Consider the following 11,753-nt stretch of genomic DNA (forward strand, 5'->3'; position numbering starts at 1 on the left):
AGAATCAGCTCTCATCACACGTCCGCCTTCGTTTGATGCATCCTGACAGCAAGAAACAAACAGGAATTATTGTAGCATTTTGGAAGCTGGCGGTCACTCGGAGGTCAATTTCAGAGATTCAACAACAACACGGTTTTAGTGGAAGCAATCCGCGGCACCGTGGAAGCAATTTCAACGACGGAAGCAGCTCCTGAAAAAAAAAAAAAAATCAACACATAAGTGTAAAAATTATTTTAAAAACAATTTGAAAAAACAAAAGATAGAGCTTGAAGTTTTCATCACGAAACGCTCTCATGTACCGTCTGAAAGTCAAGAACCACTATGAGAGTACTTTGAGTCCCAATGAAAGTGTTCCGCCACACTCCAACACATCTTACAACTATAAAGTGCTCATGAATTGTGATTCATCCATCGCTGCCGTCGTGACAAATCTCGATGATGAGCGCACGTGTGTGGGAGTGGGCATGAATCACCCGAGACTACAACAGTGGAACGTGAGCGTGAATCTAAATGCGGCACCATTCATAATCCGCCGGTCCACGACAAACCGGTTGGGAACAAGACGTGACCTGCCTCAAGTGAGCTACGGTATTAGAGGCATGATACCAAGAGTCAAGTCATGATATGAAACTTTTGTGCTCAAAGGCCATGTTTGATTTTTAAAACGGGCAGACATTTCTAGAAAAAAAAAAAAAGTTGTACTGCAGTATCTATTTATGCTCACAGCGATTAGGGTCCAAAGTCAGCTGGGATACAAATGGATGAACGGTTCATATTCGTTCCCATTTAGAGTATAGCTAATTTGATGAGAATGAAATGCAGCTATCAAAATGTTTATTTTGCATTACAATACATAATCAGTAGCAATAAATGTAATCAAGACATTTGGCTGAATACAATCAGGAGAAAATTGAACCCCAGTTGAGGCTTGTCAATCTCTGTGGCACAGATACTACTACCTCATTTGCGGGGAGCTAACGAATCTGCCCCCCAAGCGAGTGTTTTCTTTTCGAGCTCAACACGATTCATCACCATGCTTGCGGGATGCACAGCAGGTCAGGTGGATTAAGTGCACACCTCCCATCAGGTACCTGTCGTGTCATTGAGCGGAACATGCTGTTCTTTGGACGCGTGGTCGGAAAGCCCATTAAGATGTCCCTTCGGTCCATTTTTCTTGCCACCCCTTCCACGTCATCATCGATACAAAGTGCCCACTTTGAAGCTGGAGAAGCAGAGTGGACACGTTAGTGGGTAGAGAGCTGACAGCGCGGACGGACTCTCCCAGTCTCCATGGTGACCGCGTAGCATACAGCCACATCTGGGAAAGAGTTCTGTCATGGCCCATCTCCGGCCTTGAGGCATAAAGTCCATGGACTGAGAATAAAAAAATACTCAGGCGGGGATAAAGGCTGATGCACTTTAGGCTTAAGTACATGCCACTTGTGCTAGAATGGTGAACATTCCCCTTGAGTGACAACTTGCTTCAATTGTCCAGCATCAAGTATCTGTTTAAGTTCTTGAGTGTCCTTTCAGAATAGGCATTTTCTCGACCATTATTTTGCAGGAATACGTTCCCCAAAACAATGATTTGAAAAGGCACGCCACACACAAAACTGGTGTTAGACCCAGGCTACGCCAGTGTGAGTGAAGACGACAAGCGCTGAATCGGAAGGGCGGCCAAATGAATCTCAATGTTGGTCCTCTCATACTACATAACAAGGTCGAGTTGTACACAGAGGGAATTGTTAAAGTGCAAAAGTTCGTATTATTATCTTTGTAAAGGTAAAATTTGTGATGCGGCTCTTGTACTGGCTCTCAATAGACTGCAAGTATTTTTTAAGCGGCAGTAAGTTCAAATTAAATCAGCAGCGTGTGTATGTAAATGTTGCATGTAGTCACAAAAAGCAATGAAAAAAATTGTGGAATAGACAATGCAAGGCAGCTTTATTTTTTTATAGCACATTTCATACATAACCAAACTAACATGCATTTGCATCATTAAAAGCACAGCATACAAAAGCATTGACAAAATAGGGAGATGACTAAAATTATGAAAAGAATGCACAGTTCAAGAACAAATATTTTGGAAAATGTGATTTTAACCATGCTCTACGAAACCTCAATCATAGGCATCGTGTAAATGCATGCCACCAAACAAGGTTGAATATTCTTAATGTGAACAAACGATAAAGGTGAGTTCATGAGTAGCCATCAGGACAGGTGCTGGCTAAAAAAGGTCATTGTGTTTTCCCCATGCGGTCACTTCCAGGATCCGGACTTTCCCTTGGCGCCACGTGAGGTCTTGGATGCCTTGGACCCTCGCTGGTGGTCATTGACGCGGTTCCGCAGCACATGTATGTCGTACCTCTGCCGCTTGAGCTTCTCTGCGAGCTCAAACTTCTCGGCATGAAGCTGGTACAGCCACAGACACAGGTCTTGCGCCTTCTCAGCCAGCTTGTCCTGATTGAGGTGTTCGATGTTGAGCGGCTTGCGGCGCTCCAGTAGCGCCTTCTTCTTCTCCTCCCGCGCCGTCAGCTTCTTGCCCTTCTTCTGGTCCACCTTCTGTAGATAGCCGCCAAAGGACTTGTTGGTGAACATCTTCTTCTTCTTGGCCTCCTCCTCAGCACGCAGCTTTGCCGCTTCCTCCTCGCGCCGCACCCGCTCCTCCGTCACCCGGGCCTGACGTTCACGCTCTTGCTCGGCGCGCTCCCGCTGCTGTTCGGCCCGGTCCGAGCGGCGCCGCTCGATGCGGTTGCGCAGGGCTACCAGTTCTTCCTCCTCCTTTTGTCGGTTGGAGAAGTGCAACTCTATGAGGCCATGCAGGTCATTGAAGTCTTTCTCGACGCGCTTGCGGTGAAGGTCGTCAAAATCGACCTTCTCACCGTCCGGCAGCTTGGGTGGGGCGATGTTGGGCACATATGTAGTCTTGGGTCGAGGTTTGGACTCTTCCTCGTGCGCCTTTTTCTCACTCTCCTCTACCTCTTCTTCCTCGTCCTCCTCATCCTGATCATACTCCTCCTGCTCCTTCAGGCTCTCCTCAGCGTCCGACATGTCTTTCCTGGAAGCTGACAGACCACCAAGATCGGCTGATGTCTGGAGACTGACCTCTGGCTCGTGCCGATTTGACTCTTTTAATGCTTTGCTGGGATCATGTGACACACCAAATTTTCCAGAGGAAAGATTAAAAGACAGATGGGAGCAGCTATTTTCTCCAAGTCTTTCAGTCGAGCCTGCCCCTCCCCAAAGACCCCCTTGGTCCCCTCCAATCCGACGGCGCTCCTCATTCCTTTGTAAGGACACCAAGAGAGACTATTTCGGAGGCACAACAGATGCACTACACAGGTTCACAGAGGGGTTAGCCTTAATTCATTTCATCTGTCCGTGACTTTCCATTCATCCGTCTATGCATCTACACATCCATCTGTCAACATTTGCATGTCTCCGTCGCCGCTCTGGAATGTAATTAAAACTTTTCAGCTTTTCCCAGGCTCTCGGCGCAGTGGATTATCGCAACAAATTGCTCCTGCGCGCCGACATTTAAATAGTGACGTGAACGAAGGGCTTCCCAAGTCTTGCGGTTATTTGTGGAAAAGGACAAACGGCCCCTTTGGGAAGAATGAGCTCGCCAAGTGACGGCAGGGACAGGTGCTCTCTCTTTCTGGCGTCCGGGAATCCCAATTAAAATAGTCCCTCTGCACCTCCTTCTAGCCAACAGAATTCATTCAGCCTGGGTTGAGTTTCAGGCTGGCTAGAAATCTCCACATGAAAATAAGCTAACGAGACCTTATGATGCCGCAGGGAAAAGCCGGACACCCGGCGGGGACTGCCTGTTGAGCAAACATGCAGCAGTGCAAAATGAGCGCAGCAGGTGGTCCCGGCCCGCCAAGCAGAACACTCTGCTTGGCTGATTGAATATCTTGTTCATTCCTCTTGCATTGCTTGGACATATATAAAATGTAATCAATTTATTGGTGAGCGTAAGCTTAAGATAAGATAAGATAAGAAAACCTTTATTAGTCTCGCAATGGAGAAATTCCCGATTCACAGCAGCAAAGTTATGAAAGGAAGACTGTTGTACAAGAAGTAGAAAAAATCTGCTTGGGAAACCAATTTGGTCAGGGGAGGCCCTGCATAAAATCGGAGTTTAAATTTATTTTAAGGCAAAATCTATGCAGTTTGGTACCTTAGTGTTATTATGCAATGGTGCGAAAGTAACTGGAAGCATGCAGGAGGCCTTGAACGACCTCTACTGGCCAGTATTGTGTAGTACAGCACAGTCTTTTATTGTAAATGATGAAAAAGAAAACACACATTTTTATTTTTTTTCTGGAGTCTGGGCAGCTAAAATAGTCATCTGCCCATCCACCAGGAAGGCTAAAATTGACATTTGAACCCAGAACCTCATATTAGTTGCAAACGTGGGGAATCCAAAATGAGAAGTTTCACCCACCCAAAAAAAGTCGCATTACTCACCCGTCACAATGGAATTTGACTCCAGAAGTGAGGTGGAAATGTACAGATTTCCTGCTTCGTTGAGCTAGGCAAAGGATTGAAAAAAAAGAAACAGCCTTAGATCGACAACAACTAATATTCTAATATTCATTTAATTACGACAAAATGACGAACCGGAAGTACAAGGGATAGTTAACTACCATTAGCATTCATTGACAGGTTAACGGTACAGCATTCCTAACTTTTCGCCTAATTTCGTCAACTTATATCATACCAAATGTACCAACTAAAGAGGCGCATTCGTTGAACTTTATTTGTCGAATTTCGTCGTGTTTGTCGAAACGCGAATTCATAGCTTGTTCAGCTAGCATAGCTAGACCAAAAAAGCTTAAATGGAGCGGAGTGGAATTGGCGTCATATTTAATAAACTATTTTGGCAACAAAGTTTCTACAATTTATGAACATAAATATGTACATGCTGTGAAAACGTTCTCCGACAAAGTATATATGTACGGTAATTTCTTGTGTTGGCTTGCCTGATGGTGCTTGCTGTCCGATTCATTCGCCGAGTCACGATGATAGTCAGGACGATGACACAAAATGGCGGTTCATTTAGTCTTCGGACAAATAAATGGCTGACCAATATGACTATAGTTTCAACGGCGATTTTATTCTGTTTTGAAACTTTATTCTAAAATCATACAAGTGCCCTGTGACAATTTTATGCAACTCTAGCCCTGGTTTGAAACCCTATTTTTCACCCTACCCTGAGCGTGAAACCTAATCTTTTTTTTTTAATGTACAAAATGTGATTATTGTAAGTGTAAATAAAACGCATTTTGGCTCCATATTTTAAAAAAAAAGAGTGCAACTCAAGTGTATTTAAACAATTTTAATGAAACAAGCACATTTAGAAAGAGTTTTTTGCAGTTATGGGTCGGAGGTCATACACTTGTGGGTAGGTGAGGTGTGGGGCACAAGGATGTGAATTGTGGGTAATCGGCCATCATAACAAGGTCAAAGTGATTTTGCATCTACAGTGGGAAACACAACCAGTCAACCAGCACTGAAACACTTTGTTGTTAAATAGGCTCAAACAGGAGGAAATGAATGAGACAGCAAGATTTTCATGATGCGTTTTTTATCCCGTTTAATGGAGACCTTTTTAGTTGCATTTTTGGGGGAGAAAAAAAATCCCCCAAAAGAAACATCCACTCATGACTTTTGTATCATATCAAAAATATATATAATGGATCTATGACGCTACACAAAGATCAATAACGCACATACAATAGTCAAATATGTACAAGTTGTATGCGAGCTGAATTTTTGAAAGTTCTTCATATACACACGACAGCCTTCTTTGCAATGACCCGCCCTTCCAAATGCCGACATCTCTAGGGATGTCGGCATTTGTCATAACATATTTGATTACTTCATAGCAGGCGAGGGTGTCGCCGCATGAAGATTACTGCAAGACACAAAAGAAATTTGAGTGTTGTAAATTCATGGCGGCGCGTAAAAATGGAGAGAACAAAATAACACAATTTTTTTCATACATAAATTTGCTCTCTTCTGTGGTTAGTGTCTCTGGACTTTGGAGCTTTTGCCATTTCCGGAGTCTTCGCAGTGACGCTTGCTGCTCATCGGAGCGATGCTGGAGTGATGCTCCAGCCCTAGAAAGACAAATTAAAAAGTAAGAATAGATTAGAATAGAATCAATTACAGTGCAGGGTTTAACTTTTCTACATTTAAACACATGTTCAAACTGTGTATGATGTTACAATGACTTAATGTGACAATGATAATATTATATGTACCCCTTTGGAATAAAACCTCTGCTTTGTTTTTGATGAACACTGATTTAGAATTGTTTTTTTTTCTATAAAAACTAAGTCCTTCAGCTTTATTTTGATACATTATGCTCGTCCCCATCCCTGTTGCACTGTACTTTTAACTTGTAATCTATTTCAAAGGAAAAGTGACCTTTGTGAAGCGTGGGACTCTGGTGGCTGCCTTGAGGGTAGCACATCATGCTGGAGCTGACGTAGCCTGGAAAAATAAAAGCAGCGTGAAGGACTACAACTCCACGGACAATGACATATTTTACGAACAGTATTGTAGCATTTTCCTACTACCTTGCTGATGCGCGCCCACGCCGCCTTGGGAATCCCCGAGCTGGTACATCATGGCACCGCCGTTCTGCCAGTCAGCCTGCGTTTGTACCGGCATGGGATAGCCTGTAGGGACAAAAGATCACTTAGCAAGTCCGCAGAAGACGTCAGACTAAACCTTCCTACATTTAGTTTTTGCAAAACAGCGAGGAAAGCTCCGAAGGACACATTTTCAGCTCCAATGGTGGGTTAAATGAAAAAAAAAAAAAAAAACCACACCGCAATTTCATACTTTTTATAATTAGGAAGGCTGGAAGAAAAAAAGATGACTCACCGGAAGACGCAGCAGCGGTCGCGGCGGCGGCAGTGGCGGCGTCACGAGGAGCTTCAGCAGAATATCCCATTTCCTCTGACGATGGCTTATTGTTTGCATTGGATGAGGAGGGAACGGACGCCAAGAGACCTGTAGAATAACGCCGATAAAAAATAATCGCGAGGATCAGATGCGTGACGTTTGCCAGTGAAATAAATGTACAGTGTCCAATTAAAGCGAGCACGTCAGTCGGCACTCTGCATTTCTTACCGAGGCCTCTGTAGCAGGACAGCTGCTGGTAGATCTGCTTCATGCGCTCAATGTTTAGGCGGCTGGCCTCTGCGTGGTGCACCATGGGCTTGGGGTAGTGCACGCCCACGATGCAGCGCGCAGCCTTCTGCACTGCCTCCGGCGCGTTCCACGGGTCGTAGATGTACTTGGCCGGGAAGCCCCGCAGCACGGGCAGGTAGCGGCGGATGTAGTCGCCGTTGGGGTCGGTGCGGCGGCCGAACACCACGGGGCAGTAGCAGTGGAAGAACTGCTGGAAGAAAGAGCTGCAAGAGAGCCACATCCAGCTGCCGGCGTTTACGCTCCAGTCGGCATCCAGCAGCAGCTCCTCGAACACCTGCACACCGTAAAGCAAGCCATCAAAATTGCCCGACGCGCGACCTAAATCTTTTTAATTTGGCAACCGCCGTCGTTCTCGTATACGAGCTTCCAAATCGGGAGCTGTGCGACAAAATCGCTAGGCGTCGTGGGTCTTCGAAGGAGCGCTGGAAATGGCCACCATGGGCCAAAACGAAGCTTAAAACATCCGCCTTGCCGTGCCTACCTTCATGCCCTCCTCCCAGTTGATCCACAAGTCTCCGCGGGTCAGGAAGCAGGCCACGGCGTGCCGGGCCAAGTGGTGGATCCAGCCCTCCTGGCGCAGCTGCGTCATGATGGCATCGATCCAGGGGAAGCCGGTGCGTCCCTCGGCCCACTTGGCCAGCGCCTCTGCGTTGCGGTCCCACGGGATCTGCACGCAGATGGGGTTGCTCTCCATCTTGTCGAAGCACGGGTTGTTGGTCGCCGCCGTGTAGAAGAACTCGCGCCACAGCAGCTGGCCGTACAGCGACAGCGGCGGCGAGCTGTTCTTCTTCACCTTTGTTTCGAGGGACGAGTTAACAGAGTCAGCCAAGCGAGTCGTGACGAGACCTGTGCAGCTTGAAGTGGGCCTCTTTCAAAAATGAAACACCTGCCATGACATTCCACTGAGCCCGACCGCTCAGAGCGGCCCATGCGGGCTCAATAGCATAGCTCAATATTTTGTTGAGAAAAAAAATATTTGAACGTAATTGTGTTCAATGTAATTGCGTCCATCTAGAAGGAAGGAGAAGCACTCCGTACCTTCCTGTAGAGGTCGGTGAGCTTAAAGTAGAAGAGGCGACACGAGAGGCATCCGAATCGCAGGTAGGGGCTGAGGCCGGTGGGGCTGGCCAGGAGTGAGTTGGCGTTCATGCGAGGACGCTCAAAGTTGGCCACCCACGCCTGTGGCAAAGAGAAGAAACCAGGATTGGCATGTGTGCTCGCTCGGGAAATGAGCATTAAACGTCCTTTGATCTTGTCTGACGTGACAAACCTTCCTCTCCAGGTGCCTCTCGAGTCTCGTGAGGGCTTCGGACTCGCCTCCGGGCCACACGGCCGACGACAAGCCCTCAGTGTCGAAACCTGCGAGAGGAACGTCCAATGTTTCATGTGGAATTCCTGACGTCTCCGAGAACCTCTCTTCCACTCTACTGACCTAGCTCCTCCAGGGACGGCACCCCGAATTTCTCATCGTGGTCGTCCGAGAGCGGCGTGGTGCACTTCCCCATCACCTCGGCCGTGATGAACTCGGCCGGCACCTCCACGGCGTCCATACGGCTGATGAGGGTCTGGAAGCGTTTGTAGGTGAGCGGCGACTGACCGCCGTTCAACTCGATGATCCTGCGGTTTCAAATTTGAGCTCAGCGGCGGTCCAATGCTGACTGCGGGTTCGGGAGCAAGAGGCGGGGGGTAGGGGGGGCTCATCTACTTACTTGTCAAGATCATAGAGTGTGTGCGAGATGCGCACCGTCACCTCCACGCCGGCCTCAGAGGCCAGCTTCTTGATGGCGGCATCCCGCTCCTTCCCGAAGGGCTCAGAGTCGTACTCGTAAGACAGGCGGGATATGTTCCACTCCTGGAGAAACAAACGACACCAATCAGCCATGGGCACGAATGTAAACTGCACAAACAACCTTGTATGTAGCCAACCAAACAACACGGCCCAATCAACTTCTACAAATAGATGTCAGATCTACTGAGGTCAAAGTTGACAGGAGCAAGAAGAGTCGGCGGCGTTTGGCACTGCTTTGTGTCCGCCTGTCACAGGCAAATATCATGCGGGCGTCCCAACCTTGAAAAGTCTCGGAAAGACATCGGTGGGCTGGCCCCGGATCACAAACAGACGGGAGTTGAGCTTGCGCAGGTTCGAGTCCAGGTCCTCTAGACTCTGCAGCAGGAATCTGCGGGAGGGGACAGAGAACAGAAATATCAACTTGCATTGCATTGGGCTTGTGGAGGTGGCAGAAAAACACAACTTTTTATCCGCCTAACACACACACACACATGGAGCTTCCCGTGCTGTTGGCATGGCAACTAAAGTTAGGGAGGTGAAAGCCTCTCGCTCTGGTTCACAGAGCTCCATTATTGACACACCAAGCAAACTGTTCAGCATAATTGAGTGGTCGGAAAAAAATGATTAAAAACTTTCAAAGTCTTTTCTATACTTAAAAGCCTTTCGATGAACTCCCGAGCATACTTTCTTGGAAAATTATGGAAAAGTTCACCATGATGGGCTTTGTCGGGATGAGCGCTCTCCCTACTCTGCTCTGATGAGACAGTTGCGAGGCCTGGGGGGGGGGGGGGGGGGGTTCTGTGTGGAATCAGGTCACAAAGGCTCAGAGAAAGGCGAGGAGCAGGAGTTTGGGGGTAGTGGGGTCTAGTAACACACTGACCCACTTGTGTAACACCGACACAACTGGGGGTTCACCTTGAGTGTTCACTTGCTGAGATCTACAATCAAGTTTCCTCTCACGCAGCGGCCGAGGCTTTCTATTCACGCATGACAAAAGGCGTCTGCGTCAGGAGTTGCGTAACCAACATGGATGAACACTGTTACATGCTCGCGTGGGACCACCCCCGACACCATCCCCATTTAACCTGAACATTCACACACTCAGCCTCACTTTCACACTTCAAGATATTAAATATAAACTTTAATTGGCTGGCCAATGGTCATCGGAATTTTATTTTGCCAAATATCGTCATCGGCCTTAAAAAAAAATAAATAAATAAATAAAATAAAAACACATCGGTTGGGCCCACATTTGTGTGGGACAGTCACAGCGTCCTGATTCCAATTCAGTTGTGTTTAACTTGTAAGTTGAACACCTTTGCATTTCATTCTTTGGAATAGCTAGTTTTTAGTGCATGTTTCATTTAACTTTTACGTACATTAATTTATAGTGAATCACTGTAAAAGTACAGATTCTGTGTTTCTTTACTTTCCTGTCCACTGAGCAAAATCGGTGGGTCTACATATGGTGTAAAAAGTTTGTGCCCCACTGCTATGAACCCTTGCCAGTCATTCCAATGTGCATCGAAATCATATAGTTATTTGCGCGTGTACATTGTAAGTGTCCTCATACGGAGAGAGTGCATGTGAGTGTGGGGAGTTTGCGGTGGGCTCACCTCCACCTGTTGATGCCTACGTTGGACGAGCCTGCAAACCAGGGGTCGAGGATGTAGATGCAGCGGACGGTGTCGGCCCCCAGCAAAGACTCCTTGAGGGACGGGTTGTCGTGGAGCCGCAAGCCCTTCCTGAACCAGTGGATCGTATTCACGACCATCACTCAAATGGATGGAAGCCTCAAGAATGGAAATGGCCTTTGACTGATCTTCTTAATCTGGCCTTATTTACACTAACACAAATCCGGGTGCAATAATCACTAAGAGGGAATTCCAAGTAGTTTTTGTTTTTAAATCTGTAAATATGGTGGCCAAGGTGTGGAGGAGTTAACCTTGCTCTAATAAAACCTTTTCCATGGTGACGAAGAATTTAAAACGTGTCAGAGTCTGAACCATTTGGCCCTCAAGAAACTGCACGCACTCCGCGGCAACGTGACAGGGAAGCCGGCGGGTGTTAGGACCTGCGCGGCGGGAAAACAAGGCAGCCTCGTTGTATAACTTGTTTTTCGAAAACCTTTTAAAAAACAAGCAAAATTACGCCGATTCAAATTATTTTTACGCGTATTTGCAACCAAAAAATATCCTAAGTTGCAACAAGAGATGCTGTTACCGAGTTTGCTGTTCGTTCGCAATGTCCCCGCCACAACAAGGGAGAAGACGGTTATGTAAATACACGTAGCAAGAGCGATTAATTAAAAAACGACGACCGATCACAACCCAAATTTACACTTATCTCCTCTAAATCTCTCCGGGATCTTTGTGCCTCGTGTCCGACGCGGCTGGACTAGTGTTTTGGCTGTTTTTTTCGGCTGAACTCCCTCCGCAACGTTCACAAACGTCAACTTAGTCCTCGCGCTGCACCTTCTATCTTAGTCCCGCCTACTGGATGACGCATGGAGCTATGCGACCTGTGATTGGCCCGATTGCCCCCAACGCAGTCACGTTTCAACAGCGTGGATTCCTCACTGGACAACACAAGAGAAGCTTCACAATCATGTAACAGTGGTGCTGATGACGTCTTGTGACCCAATTACTGGAATATCAATCCGGATTCTAGTTTTTATTTCACTTAACGTACAACAATCGTAAAAAAATACTCATCATTAATAATATTGTCAAAG

At 46.9% G+C, this 11,753-nt stretch overlaps 2 protein-coding genes across 2 annotated transcripts; both read right to left on the reverse strand.

The window, feature by feature from the left end:
* Positions 1 to 1,917: 1,917 nt before the first annotated feature.
* Positions 1,918 to 3,210, reverse strand: tnnt2c (troponin T2c, cardiac). The gene has a single exon (XM_086103244.1). The coding sequence runs from the start codon at positions 3,049 to 3,051 to the stop codon at positions 2,260 to 2,262; it is 792 nt and encodes a 263-aa protein (XP_085959370.1). The 5' UTR covers positions 3,052 to 3,210; the 3' UTR covers positions 1,918 to 2,259.
* A 2,119-nt stretch (positions 3,211 to 5,329) lies between these two features.
* Positions 5,330 to 11,511, reverse strand: LOC147186394 (cryptochrome-1-like). Its single transcript, XM_086103193.1, has 12 exons — positions 10,636 to 11,511; positions 9,299 to 9,407; positions 8,940 to 9,082; positions 8,663 to 8,847; positions 8,501 to 8,589; positions 8,269 to 8,409; positions 7,712 to 8,023; positions 7,150 to 7,504; positions 6,901 to 7,029; positions 6,591 to 6,692; positions 6,439 to 6,504; positions 5,330 to 6,128 (listed from the first exon to the last, which is right to left on the reverse strand). The coding sequence occupies exons 1-12, from the start codon at positions 10,791 to 10,793 to the stop codon at positions 6,034 to 6,036; spliced, it is 1,884 nt and encodes a 627-aa protein (XP_085959319.1). The 5' UTR covers positions 10,794 to 11,511; the 3' UTR covers positions 5,330 to 6,033.
* Positions 11,512 to 11,753: the final 242 nt, after the last annotated feature.

The sequence above is a fragment of the Hippocampus guttulatus genome, chromosome 22 (assembly GCF_054856545.1).
Source record: "Hippocampus guttulatus isolate MCC_2025c chromosome 22, RoL_Hgut_1.0, whole genome shotgun sequence".
Classification (NCBI taxonomy): Eukaryota; Metazoa; Chordata; class Actinopteri; order Syngnathiformes; family Syngnathidae; genus Hippocampus; species Hippocampus guttulatus.

Excerpts from the sequence above, each read along its gene's own strand:
- tnnt2c (XM_086103244.1), bottom strand. The coding sequence starts at position 3,051 with ATGTCGGACGCTGAGGAGAGCCTGAAGGAGCAGGAGGAGTATGATCAG.
- LOC147186394 (XM_086103193.1), bottom strand. The coding sequence starts at position 10,793 with ATGGTCGTGAATACGATCCACTGGTTCAGGAAGGGCTTGCGGCTCCAC. Across the intron at positions 9,083-9,298 it reads TCTTTCCGAGACTTTTCAAG|GAGTGGAACATATCCCGCCT; the intron begins GTTGGGACGCCC and ends TTGTTTCTCCAG. Across the intron at positions 8,410-8,500 it reads AGAGGCACCTGGAGAGGAAG|GCGTGGGTGGCCAACTTTGA; the intron begins GTTTGTCACGTC and ends TCTTTGCCACAG.